At 50.9% G+C, this 18,497-nt stretch overlaps 1 protein-coding gene across 1 annotated transcript in view; it reads right to left on the minus strand.

Moving 5' to 3' along the window:
* The window catches only part of For (cGMP-dependent protein kinase for), a 173,406-nt gene extending 155,159 nt beyond the window's left edge, over positions 1-18,247 (minus strand). The window contains exon 1 of the mRNA XM_077682064.1: positions 17,653-18,247. Within this exon, the coding sequence (XP_077538190.1) occupies positions 17,653-18,044 (392 nt within the window). The 5' untranslated portion in view covers positions 18,045-18,247. The remainder of the gene's footprint in view (positions 1-17,652) is intronic.
* Between the last annotated feature and the right edge of the window lie 250 nt (positions 18,248-18,497).

Raw genomic sequence — 18,497 nt, forward strand, 5'->3', positions numbered from 1 at the left:
CGTCTCTACGGCAATTGCACAAAGCAGCTCGGAGTCGAACACAGCTTACAGTCGGTAGCCCAGGGTGCGGGTGCGAAGCGCCCGTCTGACTGTAGGGCGGAGCCGGTGCCGGTCAGCGGGGCATGCGTCCTCCCCCCAAGATTTTCCTCCAGGCGCCGCCACTTTGCCGCCGCGCCTTCGGTGATTCATTTGACAGGCCGATCGGATTATGCCTGTGCACCCCGGTGCAAAGCGCACTCGCACTAAGCACTAACGAACCATTAGGGCTCTCGGGGCAAACGCGTCCTAAGGCTGCGTCACTCCAGCACCATCGAAAAATTTCTCTTCTTCCTTCACACTCACCCACGTATTTCGTGCATGGCGCAGGCACCTAATATAGACAGACCACCTCCCAAATGGCGCGTGTTTCAACCGATGCGCCCCGAAGAATACAATCCTATTGGCCGCCTCGGGTGGAGAAATAGCTAACATCACGTATAGAAAAGCGGCAGGGCTCAAAAAGGAGACCTATAACGCTGTGTGCCGGCACTCGCACGCCGCTGCGGAATGCGTAACACGCGCGCTCTGCTGCTCACTGGGCTCGCGTTCGGGCCACCAGCTTGGGAGCCAATTCGCTGAACGAACAAAAACTGAGTTTCCCCGCTCCCACAGAGACGATTCAGCATTGGTGCAATGGCGCGAAGCACCGTAATTTAACAGTTTCGTTTACAGCCCTTCCGAACCCTCGCAGTGCATTGCCTTCTCGCATGCGGATGCACCTGTCCAATATGACTCTTTTTTTTATCGGAGCAATAGTCAACAACGACCTGTCAAATTGGTGTGAAGCTTGATGCGCGTTGGCGTTTATTGCCTCGGCTGTCGGAGGTTTTCCGCTATGCCCAGGGAAAAGAAACTAGCACCATCAGAAAAGGAAGCAGACAGTGGTGGGAATCGAAGCCGGGTCTCATGGCTCGCAGTGGAACGCACTACCGACAATAGCTACTGAGAATTTCGTTCATCAGAGAAACGTTGAATACTCCTGGCACCGGCGAAAATCGGTACGTGAGCACGCATACGCGCGATGTCCCTTCCCCACAGCTCAGTCCCACGCCGTGCCCGCCAGCGCTGAAACTACGCAGTTGGGAGCTCGAACTCAGAGCGTGCACAAAGTCGCGGTTTGCTCGCGCCATGAACTGCCATCACTAAGTGTCTCAAGTCCAAACGAATAGAATTTCCCCGCAGAAATTTGTATTTGTTCCACAAATATATTCGTATTTCCTCCAGAATGAATGAATGAATGAATGAATAAATAAATGTATGTATGTATGTATGTATGTATGTATGTATGTATGTATGTATGTATGTATGCATGCATGTATGCATGTATGTATGTATGTATGTATGTATGTATGTATGTATGTATGTGTGTGTATGTATGTATGGGTGTGTATGCACGTATGAATGTATGTATGTATGCACGTATTATGTTATGTATGTATGTATGTATGTATGCATGTATGTATGTATGTATGTAGCTCTACTATACGAGTTAAACTTACTTTTCATTCGATGTATGTACCCACTGCGTTCTGCGAGCCGTTATGTAAAGCGCATGACGAATAGGTGGACCATCCGTTTAACGGAATGGCTACCAAGGTACTGTAAACGAGACAGGGGAAGAGCAAGGACTCGGTGGTGGGAAGGAAATTCGGGGGCAAAGAATGGAATCGGTAAACCCTGAATATAAGTGACTGAAAATAACGGCCTTTAGGAGCAGTAGTAGTAAAGTCCTTTATTGGGAAGGGAAGGCCGGTTGGCCAGAGGGGGAAATGGGAATAGCAGGAAGGGAGGATTAACACTTATTGAATCTTCAAGGGCCGTGCAGGCAACTTCAGTTCAGTTCCTAATTGTCCAGTTTGAGCGGCCGAGTGGGTTGTAGGCCCCGGCTCACACTAGTCGAGCCAGACCGCTCTCAAGGGAAGTCGTTCAGTGCACACAAACAGGCTGCTGCTGGCAGTGGTGCGACGACGACGACGACGACGACCTCTTGTGGCAAAGCGGTAGCTCGCACGAAGTAAAAGGAAATAAATTGAGCCATAAGACAGAATTCGAAAGTGGCAATTTAACCGCCCCGCACAGGTCCTTCACGTTTATAGCACAAAAACAGATCTTGCCAAGTCTCTCCACTAGGGGGGGTTTACGAGATTCTCTGAGACGGACGGGATCAATCGTCATTTGTTAGAGGCCCAATAGGACTTTCCCCATAAGAACCAGAATTTGTTCCCTGATCTAAAACGCTAGTTTCATATCCCTAAACGTTATTCTTGTCATCCTTCTTTCAACGGCTCGTTGAGTTGACCTAAATTTGGCCTCGCTGGGCTGTCGTAAATCGTAATCATCATCACCCTAAGTCCACTGCAGTACGAAGGCCTATACCATATACCTCCAGTCGTTTTTGTCTTGCGATGTGCTACTCCTTTGCTCGCCCCAGAGCATTCTTATTTCATTTAGTGCCGTCTCTTCGTAGTCATTGTGGTACCCTGGTAGTTCACCGTTTGTCAGTCCGCCGCTTTACAGTCCTCCAAGCACAAGTTCAGTTCTATCTCCTAAATTGACCTCAGACGTCTTTCGACCGAGTTTTCTCTCCAATTCAAGGTCCTCGATTGCTGTCATTAAGCGTTACACCCATCATCTTTGGTTCCATGGCTCCTTGGGTTGACCAGAGTGTTCTGTCGAAATCATTTAGTAATCCGCCATGTATTCGTCCCGCAATATGTCTCTGGCAGTGGACATTTGTTGTATGCGATGCTTTTCGGTTGTAGGGACAGCCTACTATTTATTACTTAAAAGTGCTAGCCAGTGCCCCATGACATTAACAATCCTACACCGGATTTCTTTATCGTGGCTGAAACACTTCATTGCCTAGGCTAAGGTGAGGTTTTCTGCATAAGGTGAGCCTTGTGAGTCTAGGGTACTGTAGAATCCTGTATAGATCTCCCGAATGACTGAGCAATGCGAAGCTATCCGCAAATCTCAAGAGCCTCTAATATCCTTCGTTTATTGGTGTCCCTGACTTCTCCCAGTCAAACTTCCTGAACACAGGCTCGAAACGATTTTGGAGGTACAGTAATTCCTAGTCTCACGCCCTTCCTATTCAGGAATTGTTTAGTCTTCTCGTGAAGGATTACCCTGTCCGTGAATCCCTCGTATATGTCCTCCAAAAGACTTGTTTATGTAAGTCTCCTCTTTTATGTGGTCTGCTAATGCTTCCAGTACTGCGAAACGGTCCCGTGTAAAGCATGATGCTACCCCACAATTCACAAATCACCTTCCGGCGGAAAACACACACACGTGTCTATACACCCTTATTCACGCAAATGGGGGTACCGTAATATCCCAGTGACCGAGCGCACCATCACGTCACTGTGCTCATTTCAAGGAGGTCCGAAATCGATTGCTGAACCGTTGTGTTCGGAACATCATAACGCGATCAGCGATACTGGGCCCCTGCCACGAAGTTGACTCGCGCGCAATGAGGATTCGCCGCCAAGGCAGTTTCCATCCTGTGTGTATACACGAGCGTCACGCCACGTTTCGGGCGACTCGCGTCGGTTGCCGGGCGCTGTGGGGACGGACTGCCATTTCTCCGCCGGGCTGCCTTGGAGCGTTTCCAGATAATTTATTATCTGCCGCCAACAATAGCCGCGGCAGGCTATTTCAGTGGACCGAAGCGGCCTTCGGTGCACGCGCGCCACGGAGGATCACTGCATATCATGCACTGTTCGCCGACTGGGAGCGATGCCGCAGCGTGGGGACAATCGCCTCCGCATTGCTCACTCGAGACGCGCTATGTATTCGGCAGCTTCTGAAGCCGAAGCTCGGGCCCGCTATACACGCCCTGGACCAAGCCAGCCGGTGGAGGGAGCCCACGCGTCAAGGGCGCGCCGCAAATCTCGAGGGTCAAAAGCTCTCGAACTTGAAATTCAAGAGCTCTTTCGAGTCTTTCCATTAGCGCGAACCTGTGCACACTTGCCCATTCTGCCAAGACCTGACAACGTGGGGACTGTATCGAAAGCTATCCACCTGGCAAAACACAGGTGCCAACGAGCTGTGCACTATTCCTCCGGAGGAAGTCTTCTCACACTTCCGTCCTGAGAGAAGTGTGTCTCAACAACGGAAACGGTGCAGACAGTGGTCTCCCTGTTGATATTCTTTTTCCTGTGCGGAGGTTTTTTCCTACAGCGAAACGAGGTCAAATAGTACAGAGGAAAAAAAAAAAAAAAAAAAAAACGAACGGAAAGGACGAGAGGTTATCCAGGCTTAGAGCCAGGATTGCTACTCGGCACTGCAGGGGACGGCTATTCAAGGGATGAAAGAGAGGTCAGGCGAAAAGGAAAGGATAGGAGCGGGGACGCGCACACACTTTAGTCCCTTTGTGGGCACTATAGTCTCTCACCCTAAGCCTGTGTCCTTCATAAAACGCAGAAGGGCTTTTATTGCCTTCTGCGAAGTCGATGGTAGAGGACTAGAGGTCGATGTCATCTGCTGTAAACGGTTGATTGTCCAATTGAATGAGCTCAGCGGACACGTGTCTTTCCGACGAATACTGAGGGCAACGACAAAGCACATGTTCGATTATCTCTTCAACCTCGCAGTCGTCGCAATGGGTGCTGCTACTGGCCATCCCGATGAAGAAGGAGTACGCTTTCGTGAAGGCCGCTCCCAACCACATTCTACAAAGTGAAGTAGATTGTGATCGAGACAGTCCACACTGAAGACGGCGCTGGACTACCAAGTCCAGTGTATTCCATTGACTAACGGAGGTCTTGCGCGCGAACTGACGAAGCACCCTAGCGGCATCGGTTTCTAAAAGCGGAAGCAAGATGGTGCATTCACTGCCATGGCCTGTCCGGGCCCCTGCATCAGCCAATCCACAATGACTTGGCAGCCACTGAAATAAAATGCTTGAAGAGCTTCACGGATGGCTGCAAGTTCAGTAGCCGTCGAGCTCGTGGCATGGCAACACGGAATCGAATTTTGGTTGATTCTTATGGTATAACCACCGCACCTGCCGAGTTCGTTAAGTACCATTTGTATATATGCTTCCGGTCATTGTGTTGTTCATGCAGTATATAACGGCATGGAAAACTGTCTGAGAGCTAGTAGTGGCAAGTCGGCCTTCTTTCCAATGCCTGAAACATGGAGACGAATCTCAGGGGTTGCCAGGCACCACAACGGGAAGAACGGTGTGACCGCAGGCGTGTAACTTGAGGGTACTTCAGCCCTGTGCGCTGCGACAATGACTGCGACTGAAAAGCGTGATCAACTTCGAGGAAGCTGCGCAAGCTGGTGACATGGTAGCCTCGTGAGGAGCCTGATGTGTAGGCGTAGCGTCTCGGTAGCCACTTAAGTTGCTATAGGATGGTCATGGGCGATTTATATTACCCCACTGCTGACGCACATCGTGGCAATCCAAGACACCTGCGCTTGGATGCTCTGGATTGTTCGAAGGTTAGTGCAGCATGTACTGGATATCGCTGGCCAGCTGTAACGCAAAACTCCCAGAAAAGTGCCTGGTACAGCTGCAGCATTCCTCTGACCGATCCTCCCACTGCACGAAGGTCCCTGTTTTCTCAGCAGTTTGAGCACTGCACAGATCCTGGCCAACAGCCGTACCAGTGGCCGGTGAGCCGCCAAGCGCATGAGCGGGGAGCGACGCGTTTCCGCAAGCGTTTTCTCTCTTTGGAAACCGGCCCAGCAGCGGTCAGAAACACCCACGAAGGCTTCAGGACCGGTTTCGGGGGGAGAAAAACGCGTGCAAAAACGCGTCGCTCTCCGCGCATGCGCTTGGCCCTTAATGATGCGACGGTAAAAAATGACGATACGATTCGTTTTTAGTTGGCAGCAGAAAACATTTATGAGTCTTATTAAAACTACACGAGCCGCAGCGGTGGCTCACTGGCTAAGGCATTGTGCTTGTGATCACGACGTCGCGGAGGCCGTTTTTTTTTTTAGATGGTTGCGGAAAACAGAAACGTCGGTGTGCCGAGACTTCAGCGCACATTGAAGATGGCGAAGTGGTCTTAAATTAATCCACAGCCCTCCACTGCGGCGCGTCTCACAGCCCAGGTGAGCTTCGGTGCATAAAACACCAATTTTAAAAACTGCGCAGCTGACTGCTACCAGCAATACGTTGTTTTCATGCAAAACGCAGCCATGAGGTGTTCTGGATTACTTTATAGATCCCGCATTAGCAGCTGAGCAGTACTGTACACACGAAAACTTATATACTTGATCAGCTTTTTTTTACTGCCCTCTATACTTTACACATGCCCGGCCACCTGCATATATTTTACCGGATATCAAGGCGGCACTTCGCCAGTACTTTAAGTCGGTAGCTGACAGTTTCGTTATGCCTAAAGCTACAAACAATGCTAGATGGTCACCCAAAGGAACAGCGGAAGCAAACAAAGCATGGACGGAACATGTGGTGATCGCTAAGCCTGCGAATACATGAGCGATGCATTCATTAGCGTGTTGTTGACTGACTGGTGTGACTGCGGGCTAAAACCAGACTGAGCTACATTCACCATCGCGCACGTGTAGTCGTCAAGGATATCAGAGGTTTGTCGGGCCCATTTCTGCACCCTTTCCCCACTTCCCGCACCAGAGAAGCGGGCGACAATAGACGAATTTGTCTACGCGCCTGTCTGGGCACATTGTTCAGGCAGTGCCCAACACTCGTTTCACCTGTGGTTGACCTTGCCCCGTCGAGTCCACAATGTGTAGTTAACTATTTCTTTTTTTTTTTTTTCATTACTTAGCGAACCCGTGTGACGTCACTGGTGTTGTAAGCGAGACGCCGTTCACGGCCGCAATGCCGCCACGTGGCCTTGCATACGATGCGGCTTGATGCTATCGCAGTTTCCTCTGTCGTGATGCTCACCTACAGTTCGTGGTTATTGTAGACTTTCTTTTTTTCTCGTCCAAGCACAACTCATATTGAACGTACGCGCGCTCGCAATGCGTTATAAGGCACCCGAAAGCCTGCCACTGATGTGTAGTATAGCAAACCTATAGAAAACCAAATCATGCGAGGAGGACGGTGCAGAAGAATTTTGGCGCAGATATTTCCGCAGTATATGTTGGCCGCAGCTGGCTATAAATGGCTCAGCGTACTTTATCAGACCGAATTACCACGCGTACACGTTAATTTCATGTGTGCAAGACACTGGCGGAGCAGATCCAAAGTTGTCCACTGATTCCCGAAAGTACACGTATACCAGAGCCCGGTGGATGCGCAAAGGTTCCGAAAAATGGCGCGATTTATGCCGAGAATTGAAAGTACCATCCCGTGCGTCACGCCTTGCAATAGATTGCGGGTAGCTTTGTTGTGCCAACACTTGCGCGGCAGTTCTGTCTCTTCATGCACGATTCGACGATTTGGGCGCGCCTCTGAACTGTGAAATATCTGTAACGTTTCGGAAAATATCTGAAGGCCAGCGAAATACAGCAAAACGGGTGTTTTTCGGCTTAAAACAAACTTGTTTAGCCCCAGATGGGCCCGTTTGCCCGTACGCATAAGTTCATGATTAAGTTCCCGCTTACAAATAAGATGCCAATAAGTCGAAGTCGGCCACGGCAAATAAGCCGGTTGCCCGAAAACCCAACGGAAACGTTACCTTAACCGAGCGTTTGTATCAGTTTCGGGCAAACAACTTATTACCTAGACAGCGCTAAAGTCGTAGCTGACAACTTATTCTCACACTTATTGCGTTCGGGCAAACGGGCCCAGTTTACCGGTCAAAATTTAAAAGTGGGACGCCTATGACTTAACCCGCGGCGCACACGATTTGGCGTCGTAATTGGTAACGCAGGACGAATGAAGACAGTTCCTCGCCACAGTTGATACACTCATGACTATGTCGAAGAAAGGTACTCCCGGACTTTCATCAATTAAATAATGCGTTAAACCGATCAATCTGCATGCTGATTAGCACTCAGTTTTTTTTTTAACTTCGATCGAAGTGTAGAAGTCTCGAAGTGAGGCCGGCCGCGGCGGTTTTCGTCATAATTCCGTGAACCCACCGGATCATCATCATTACATCGTCAGATAAAGTTGGCTTTCCTGCAATGCGTTTTAGACGCGACATACGCCATCAGTTAGACAAGGAAAGCTGCTTTTTACAAACCCGTGCTCTTTAGACGGAAGTGCAGAAAGACCGGAAGTGTCAGAGCAGCCTTCCCCCGTAACGGGTAGTGTGATCCCGCACACAAGTGACCTTCTTCCGCCCATATTACCGATATTCTTTTTTATTTTTCTCGTGTAGTCCATGCAGTTTGGCCACAACATCCTTCAGAACCATGCGCTCAAAATTGGACAGCGCCACGAAAGGCTGCGCAACGAACCACGCGGCGCGCTCACAAGGGAACGAAGTTAGGCAAGTTGATGGATGTTCGTTTTGAAAACAGCGGTTTACAAGGCCCACGAGACAAACACGGCAAGCACCCAGCCAGCGCCGTGTTTGTGAACCTTTCTCCGCCTATCGCCGTTAAAACACTGCTGTTGAAAAAAATGCACAAGCAGCTGCGAATGTAAACGAAAGAGCGCGAAGCAGTGGGGAGCTGGGCGCTGCCCTGTTGTTGCGAGTAGTGCTTGGGTAGCGGGAAATGCACAAAGGTCAGAGAGCGCTGTCGCTCCAAAGTTCGGCGCCCCCCAAAATACCCGCGACAACGAACTCGGCCGAGGTCTGCGCACTGCGCAGCCTTTTTATCAGCGTGAGAACTTCCGCCCCACGCTGAAAACCACCTAGCGTATGTATGGCCCGCACAAAGGCCGATTGGCCAGGGCTGCCAAATTAAGTAAGACATCACAAAATCTCCCGGACTAATGTATGTGTGTGTGTATATATATATATATATATATATATATATATATATATATATATATATTTTTTCGTTACTGCATTTTGACGCTGTAGCAATGAGTGCTGAGAAAACGCGTGGTGGTGTTCCCTCGTACAGCTCCAGCTGTGCAGTGAGCCTGCGCGGCTGAGCTAACATGCGGCGCACAAAGTAAGTTTGGGGGAACACGTAATCCTGGACGTATGCGCAGGCGACGGGACGACGCCCTTTGCAAGCCCCCTGCAGCCCGGTGTTTCCTGCCGCATTGGATGACAAGGGTGGCGGAAGCACCCTGGCTGTATTTCCTCCGCACAGTTCTCAAGGCAGTTCACATTCTCTTTCGGCGACTTAAGGTGACCAGTAAGACATAATTACTTTTCGCCGTTTAAAACGATGGGAATATCACGTCACTGCTGATTCGTTAAATGCTATGGAATTAACTTCCCACTGCACGCTCTGCATTAGCATAAATCTGTACTACAAGTAATGAATAGACAAGACAACGACCCCACGGCTGGTTGAGGTGAGTAGCCTCATGTGTTTTCCCCCGATGGCGGTTGGGTTCCGTTTCAAATAAACAACGGCAAGCTGAGGTTTGGGCCTCAGGGCAACGAATTTCCGCCTTAGCCAATAGTTCGAAATAAAGCCGATTGCTCGGACAGTCATGCCGTTGTCCCCAGCGTACATTCGCGCACGTGCCAGTTATTGTTTTCAATAGTATACGGCCCATACAAACTACGCCCCGACATCGGTGGGCGTACAAGCATGGTTGGATAGTCTTGGCTCCGTGTATAATGCCACACACAGAGAACGCGACACGCACGCGTCGTTCCTTGGCTTGTATTCCCATGTTTTCGTTCGCGTCAACGCCATCGAGCATTCCTGATGTCAACGAACGGCGCTTGTCGAGACAAGCCGAATTCCACCTCCGCAACACCAGCCACCTTCCTCGGGGCCAGACTTTTTCGCAGCCACAACGAGTGGAGGCTCCTCTGCACGGGCAGGCACGCGGACGAATAAACCCATTCATTTTGATGCCGGAGTACACCCGCTTGACACGGACCCGCCCTAACCACGACCGGCACATTTTCACGACTTCGGCAAGCGCTGAAGTTCAGAGCGTAACCTCGGCGTTCGCTGAAGACATTCGCAACGAAACTACCATATTCAACGAGTAGCGATATTTTTCCCTCCTGTTTTCGACTCCAAAACCCAAAACAGAAACTGACAGCAGTGCAGCGAATCAATTTAAGAAAATGTGGTTTCAACCAAAAAATTTAAGAGCCAAACCATTGATTGATTGATTGTAGGGTTTAACGCGCCGACGCAACGCAGGCGATGAGGCGCGCCGTAGTGGAGGGCTCCGGATTAATTTTGACCACCTGGGGATCTTTAACGTGCGCCGAAATCTCGTACACACGGGCGTTTTTGCTTTTCGCCTCCATCAGAAAAGCGGCCGCCGCGGCCGGGAATCGAACCCGCGACCTCGTGCTCAGCAGCGCAACACCTTAGCCACTGAGCCACCGCGGCGGGTAAGAGCCAAACCAAAGACCACACAAATATACTTTGCGTCTTTCCCGTGACGATTGCGACATTTGCTTCGGAACGGAGCAGGCGTGAACAAATTCGCTCACGAACTTCACAGTCATCGTTTCCAGTTACACTGAAGTAACCAGGATGGACGTTTAACGAAAAATTCGTCTTGTTTTTGTCAAAGCTGAACACAGCAAATTTCGCTTGCCGCTTTCTTCGTCCCTTTTGTGCTAGCGTTTATTTACCACAGGGGGTACAGTGAGGGTCCCAATCATATGACGATAAGAAGAAAAGGTGAGGCTGCTCGTGTGGAGCCCAAAAGGGAATGGGGCCTCTGTGTAGTACACGTAACGTAGCAGGTTAACGTTGTCCAAGCAGATGCGAGATGTCGTATCTTCGTTGGTCGCAAGGTGAGACAGATACGCGCTAAACCGAATAATATATATAATCTTCCTTGCACTCACCTTGCCGAGGCGTTTCAAACCAGATCGCACAGGTGACAGCCGGTAGCTCTCACGAGGTAGCTGCACATTTCAACTGTCCTAACACCGCTGCATGCGTGTAAGGCGCATGCGCAGTATAGAGGGCCAGTGAGCTACAAACAGTAGTGGGCAGCTGGGCGACATATGCTGAGATATGCGCATACAGACAGCAGGCGTCGCCTAAAAAGCCGCCAAACAGTCGTGTGAGTGCGTATTCACCGACAAGACCAGCCAGACGCAAAAAATGAACGAGAACACCCAGGCGAAATATGCTGAAGTATGACCGGCCAAAGTGGAACTTAGCAAACACGAAAGCGACAAAAACTAGCTGTTTTGCAGCCTCTCCAACAAAGGTTGCTCAAAGCGACACAGTGACACTGCATGTTAAAAACAAGCTGCAACGAATTGCGTCCCAAACAAAATTATGTGCATGTTCTATTATTATTACTGCCGAATGCTGTTCATCTGTATCTGCTGTTATACATATGTACGATAAATGTTCATGCATAATTTTCGTGCACCTGCCGCGGTGGCTCAGTGGCTAAGGCGTTGCGCTGCTGAGCACGAGGTCGCGGGTTCGATTCCCGGCCGCGGCGGCCGCTTTTCTGATAGAGGCGAAAAGCAAAAACGCCCGTGTGGTCGAGATTTCGGCGCACGTTAAAGATCCCCAGGTGGTCAAAATTAATCCGGAGCCCTCCACTACGGCGCGCCTCATCGCCTGCGTTGCGTCGGGGCGTTAAACCCTACAATCAATAATTTTCGTACACTGCAGAGTATAGTGCACATTCTGTTTTCCTTTTCATTCTCGATCCTGCCCCTGTAACGGCCTCCGGGTCAACAGTATACTAAGATTTTTTTTGAAAAAAAAAAAGAGAAAAAACACTTACTGCCTATCTAACAAATCCAAACAGAACAGTCACTGCGACGACGTATACGCGTTTATAGTTGGCCACAAGGGAAATAAACACCTGAACTATGTATTAGCAAAACGTGTTGCTGAGCTAGTTGGTACATACTTTAAGGAGGAAGAAAACGTGGCGCAAACTAGACGTAGACGAAAGAAACGAGGTAAGGCGCCTGTATATGTCGTACCTCGTTTCTTTCGTCTACGTCTAGTTTGCGCCACGTTTTCTTCTTCCTTGAACTATGTACTTGTTTACCTTGATACTTTTCTAGTTACCCTATAGTTTAAAACACAATTATAGCTGATGAACACGTAGAACATTTGCACGCAAACTTGTGCAGCTTACGCTACATCCTCAGGCATTAACTATAAGCATATATGCATAGGTATACCACCGGTAAAAGCGACCAAATTATTCAACTAACAATTCTTTCACCCGCTCCTCCAAACGGTCACCCGGACTGAAGTCCTTCCACGCATAACGTACTGCAAAGTTGTTGAGTACGGGGTTGAGTATACAAAGTGATTTTAAAATACTCATACATGCGCCTCTCATGAAGCGCACTCCATAAGCGGGTGCAACATAGCACTGCTGCTGCTGCTCACATGCTGTAATGCGCCAACGCCAGGGTTCTATGGCGGGCTTGCATGGCTGACAGACGTTTATATAAATAAAAAAGTTTAAACATAATCCTCACGTATAATCGACAACAAAACAAAATTGGTCGTCATCCCGCCCTGCGAAAGTGGATGTCCAGCAAAGCTGTTGTAAACTACAACAAATGATGATGGAGGAGGGTATGAAATGTTTCTCGTCGTCTCGGCGGGCTTGTCGCTTGCGCTCGGCTAGTGTCACTAGATAAGGGTACAGAGTCTCGGCACTGTTTTCTCCTACGGTTCCACGCCGCTGCCATGATCACTGGTCAGTTCGCATTACGTGACGTGTGTTTACACTGCGACCGTTCGTGGGCGCCGCCATTTTGTTGGTTATGCGTTTTAGTCGGTAAACTCTGGTAGGCTTAGCTTCTCCACCTTGCTCTGCGGCTGCGCGCCACTGACGCCGTTCCGAATGCAAATCTAAGATAACGCGTGTAACAGCATTCCAGCAGCGGAAGTGTGTCCAAAGATGGGGCAAATGCTGGGTCCTGCCCGGCCTGACGCATACGCGCAGGGTTTTGGGCAAGAAGTGCTCTATTTAGTGACACTATGGTCCTGCCTAGCCTTCAAAGATAATCTGCGAACATAATCTTTACCAGGAACACATGGTGGGGGGTCCCATTGTTCACAGGCGCCTTATCATCCATAATGCGGTTTCGATGCTTGTTTTGTGGTTCCCCGAATTCTGAGCTCTGTGCTGCATGCCTGATTAGCCTGACGCATGCGGTCGGCGTCTTAGGCCTTGGCGTTTTTGCCCACGAATATTAAACCATAGGGGGTAGAGGTATACATTTCTGCTGTAAAAAATGTTCCACATGAAAGAATAGAAGGCTGTATTATCTGCACGGCGTTTAGCAGGCTAAGGCTGTTGAAACTTCTTAAAGACAAAAGCCGACATTGTAAACACTTTAGCAAAAATAAATAAAAAAATGCAAGCCATTGGCTGCACCAGCCTCTCAGGACCGCTGTTTGTGGCTTTCAGCCTTTCAGTCAAACAGAAAATCGCCATAGACGATCCTTTTCAACAATCATGCAATTCCGCATTTACCTCTGAGGTTCGAGCAGCACACGAGTCATTTGCGCTTACTCGATGCTTCTATATCATTTTTTAAAGCGAAGCTTTCTATGTCCGTGAGCGCCAGAAACGCATTGCAGGAAAGCCAACTTTCACTGGGGATGATGAAGATTGTGGAAGCGCCTCAAGGAAAACACGCTTCTTATGGTAGGAATGGAACCTGGGTCCCTCGCGTTATGAAGCCAACGTCTATCCCACTGCGTCATTATGACACGGTCGAAGCAGTTTGGATTTGGAGAGGGGTGCTTGTACGTGCAAAATTAGACAGAAAAATCATGCACCCCTCCGTGCAACGACGACGATGGTTGAACGCAAAGATTTTTTCGTGCGAAATCAAATGTCGAAGGGTCAAAGCCAAAGCCGTTGCGATCAAAATTCTAAACTGCGTGCAAGTCAAAGTCAAAGCTCAACGAGTCAAAGTCCAAACCGTCTGCGAGTCAAAGTCCAAACTCGGAAAACAGCCAAGGAATCTTCCACGAGAAAGCTTCGCGTTAAACTATCGTGGCCGTTAGACGGAAAGGTGCATGATTTTTTAACAAGCAGAGCGTCGCAATCTAATCGCCGAGCCTCTAGACTTTTTCAGATATCAGTTTGCCCAGCACCGCACAATCGATCTCCCGCGCCGTCCAGCGTGAGGAAAAATACATATGAGAAGCTCTGCCAAGTCCGACAGGCCAGGAGATACCGCGCCCATCACTCACAGCGTCGACAGCTAAAAATACGGAGCAAGCGAGAGCTCCTCAAGTGCGGCTCGCCAGAGCCGTTTGTACCAAGTTAATTACTCGCACTTGATACCGCCGGATAATCTCTGCCGCCGCGTGGAGTGGATGCAGGCTGGCATTCGGATCTGATGCGAGGCTGAAGCAGCGATAAAGCGCGAACGCCGCAACCGTCAACGACCGCTGATGCAGCAGCCGCCCGACCGCGTAATGAGACTCGGTGGCCGAAGACGGCGCCAACTAGCTGAAGCTGGTGCTCGCCTAGACGGTACACAGTATGTGCCTGCCTTCGCAAAAATGCAGAGGCCCCTTCTACTGGCGGCACTCTGCGGGAGGTGGTTCCAGGACACAGCAACAGGATGCAAGGGGAAGGAAGATAAGTTGGAATTTACAACAGCCATACAGAAGAAGCCAAAAGCTACAGCATACTGCCGTTCACTGCAAATTTTCCGCGTAACTCCCAGAACGTGTGCGTTAGAAGCTACGGTGACACCACGGTAACTAAGCTTGCTCAGCAGCGAAGCCTGGTATACGTTCACCCTGCAATCCACAGCTTTGCACTTGTTAACGTGTTTTTTTTTTTTTTTTTTGCGTGCTCCGCAGTGAGCGCCTCCAGCCCGACGCCGCTTTTAGTAGGGCAGTAAAAACGAGAAAGATAGCGGCGCATGAATTCTGCAGCAGACCGCAATTATCCCTCTCAAGACGCTCGCCAATGACTGGCCTCCGCTGCGAACCCTCAGGGCGACGTCGTCCTATCTCCGGGTCTAGTCTTACTCCCTCCTCCAACCAGCTCCCCGATAAACAAATCACCCTTGGCTTCTCTCTCTCTCGGCTGCGATCCTTCACGCGACCCCGCTCTTGAGTCTCCGTCTGTCTGCGGGCGCTATTTTTAGACTTCTGAAATTTCCTTACCTCTAACTGATCCCCGCACTGATCCCTTTTTGCGGTGATACTCCCCCCTCCAAACCCCCTCGTTATGCCGAAGCTGGAAACTTATATATGACACCTCTTTCCGGCTGTGAGTTGCTTCCGACCAATCAGATGGTCTAAACTATACTTGCTGCACTGCAGCAGGAGCAAGCAGACGCACAAATAGGCGCTGATGGGAGCGAGGTGCCATCCAGAGAAAAAAAAAGAAAAAAGAAAGAAAAAACACCGCGAGCCTTCCTTCAATACCCACCGCGGAAACTCGGTCGTCGTGTTTCTGAGACTGAGGACGCTGGTCCGACCCCGGTCGTGGCGGCCGGTTTTCTTGTTTTTTAGGGAAAGGGGGGGGGGGGGGGGGGCGTTAAACGAAAACGCCCATGTATCGAGATTTCCGCGCACGTTAGGGTCTGTGTGGTCGAAATTAACACTACAGCGCACCTCATAGCCAAGTACTAGTACCTTCGGCGAGTTAAACCGCCTTTTGTTTCGCTACACCCGTTACCACCATCCTCATAGGAGCTCGCCAACTAGCTACCCCTACGATTGCCCTCACTGCCCCGATACCGCTACCACAACGCCCCAGCTCGTACTGCTTCGTCTCCCCGTCCCCATTTCCCTCCTCCGGCGAGCAGAGCAGGAGTTGATTTCTCGGGCCAGGACGGCCGCGGAGGCCTGCCGAACTAGGGTGGCCACCCACAGTTCATTCTCCTTCTTCCTCCATTCGCCGCCTCCTTTATTCCAGTACACGATTTCATCTCTCTCTCTGATTAAGCCCAAAATGGCCGCGCGCCGATTTCGGTGCATGTCAAAGGCCTCCAGGTGAAATAATCTCATAGCACAGGTGCAGCTTCGACGCCGCATAGCCGTAGCTCCGGCACGTAAAACGCGAAAATAGTCATTTTTTATAGCACTCCCATTTAACGTCGTTTGTTCGTCGGTGCTGACGCAGATCCCTAGGGGGGATTAACTGGTGCGGTTCGAAGTGCTGACACGATTCCCTCGTGTACGTCTTCATCGAATGCAGAAACCATGCAGAGGTCAGCCAGCGAATTTGCCTGGGCACGTGCTGCGCTCGTGCGCTGGTGTCTACTCGCTGAATCGTGTATCGTGCCTATGGGTGGGTGAGGGTATGTATATGCACATGTAACCGAGGAAACCATCGCTTAGAACAAACACTAAAACTATGCTACCACGATAAACGAAACAACTAAAATTTCAATCAGAGGTCCAGGATGCCTACTGTGGGATAGCTACAAGGTGTCGTGCACATGCCGGAATTCTGTCACGTCATAACTCTGCGCGCACAAGCCAGCACGGACTTAGCTGTCTCAAATAAAATTTCTTTCTCTTTCCCCTCTCCGATCATTCGCTGCGGCATTTTCTGGACATCGCCGAACACTGCCCGCTAAGTGCTGCGCGACGACGTGTCGCTCAGAGCCGGCGCGATAAGGCGTTTAAGAAAAACAAAAAAAAAGAGGCGGCCCGATAGAAAGCTAAGGAGGAAAACGATCAAAGTAAAAGCGCGAGTCTGGGGAAGAGAGTTGCTACGTTCGGCAGGTTATGATAATTAGCTCGAGAGAGCGCTCGCCGCGAGTCCTCCGCATTCCTTTTCGTGCCCGGAGCGAGCTCGGGGAGCGAGTAAACACGCAGCTGGAAAGCGGCCGCCGCGTACCGCTCCTCCACGCCGACACCGCTAACCGCCGCTACCGCCAACTTTGCGATCCGCTGTCCTTGGCTTCTGGTGGGCGATATGAGCATGTGTCGGGGCCGCTTGTGCCTACTACGCTGCGGTCCGTCAGAAAAGCTAAGCAGTGCACACATCCACTCCGACCAAGCTGGCACTAAAAATGCGCGTTAGATCCAAATTAAAAACAGCGAAAAAAATTGGCCATGGCGCGAGCGCTCAATTCGGCTGACTAGGCGAGGAACACCGGCCGGCAAGCGTAAAGAAATTTTCCTCCCAGCGCCAGGAATTAGAGCCCACATAAGCTGCAGGAGAAACCAATGTGACGCAATTGCGAAAAAAGGCCATTGGCTGTCTACTTACGTGTTGTTTTTGTAACTGCAAACATGTTTCCCCCACTGAAATATCGGCTGCCGCCTCCGTGACCTCAATCTATTCCCCGCTGCCGTACAAGAAATTTCAATTAGCACTCAGCCGATTGTCATTCAACTTTTGAGTGGAGAACTTACTACTGAAAAACTCGACGGCGATCAACTCAATGGTCACTGAAATGGCCTGTCTAATCGGGGTCTGTGCACCGAAGTGGGCTCCTTCTAATGGTTGGCCGTAGTAGCAGCCACTTACGCAATGCAAGAAAGCTCTCGAGCAAAGAGGGAAGTCGCTGATCGGTTTCGCGCGTGCGAGTAGCGAGTTCCACGAGCCGGCAGTAGAGATCGGGGTATTGACAACTACCCAAGCTCTCCGTGGCTCGTGGACGCGCGACGCAACGACGAGTGCGGTGCACTGACCTCTGGGTCTTGGGGTATTCCTGGAACTTGGTCTGTATGAGGTCCTGGATGCTGCGCAGCGACTGCGGCTCGGCAGATATGCCCTGGGCGCGCTCCTTGCGGCGTCCCGATCGGCTGTAGCGCGCGTTGTACGGGATGAGCACGGACTGAAACTTGTCCAGTTGGCTACGCAGCTGCAGGATCTCTTCGTCGCGCAGCGTGATGACCTGCCGCAGATCGTGAATAATCCGCTCTTGCTTGAGCACCGCATCGCGCAGCTCTTCCAGCGTGCCCATGCTCAGCAGCGCGGCCGGGCACGAGGACGGCGGCGGGCTCTCGTCGCACTCCAGCTTGCGATCGGCGGCCGAGGACAAACAGATCACCACCGAACGGCGCGGACGCGAAGGCAACATACGAACACCGGTCCACTCAAGCGGCTCTCCTCACTCAGTCGACGACGTGCATGCCGCCTCCTCTGCGCACGACGAGGTTTGTGCCCTTCTGCGGAGTGCGAGTCGCGAGCGTTTTTGGACACGCGACGCACTTGTTGCCGACGGCCGATCTCGGCGATCGGGCGACACACCAGACACCCCTTCGAGCCGCACACGCGTTCAAGAGGCCTCGTTATCGCGGCTGGGCGGCGCCGCTGGCGCCGCCTCGTGCTCAACTTTGAAAGGCGCGGCGAAGGACGGCCGGTTGTTTGGCTGCCGCCTGCGAGCTGCCGCCGCTGTAGCAGACGACGCGGCGATGTCGGCCTCCTGTCGCGCGCGGAAAAGAGGGAAACACGGTCGTCCACATACTTACGACCGTACCAATAGTGCGTTTAAAATGCGGTAAACTTTGGGAAGCCCACTGCTAAATTATTG

The sequence above is a fragment of the Haemaphysalis longicornis genome, unplaced genomic scaffold, assembly GCF_048455015.1.
Source record: "Haemaphysalis longicornis isolate Haplotype H1 unplaced genomic scaffold, Haemaphysalis longicornis Haplotype H1 scaffold_1, whole genome shotgun sequence".
Lineage (NCBI taxonomy): Eukaryota > Metazoa > Arthropoda > Arachnida > Ixodida > Ixodidae > Haemaphysalis > Haemaphysalis longicornis.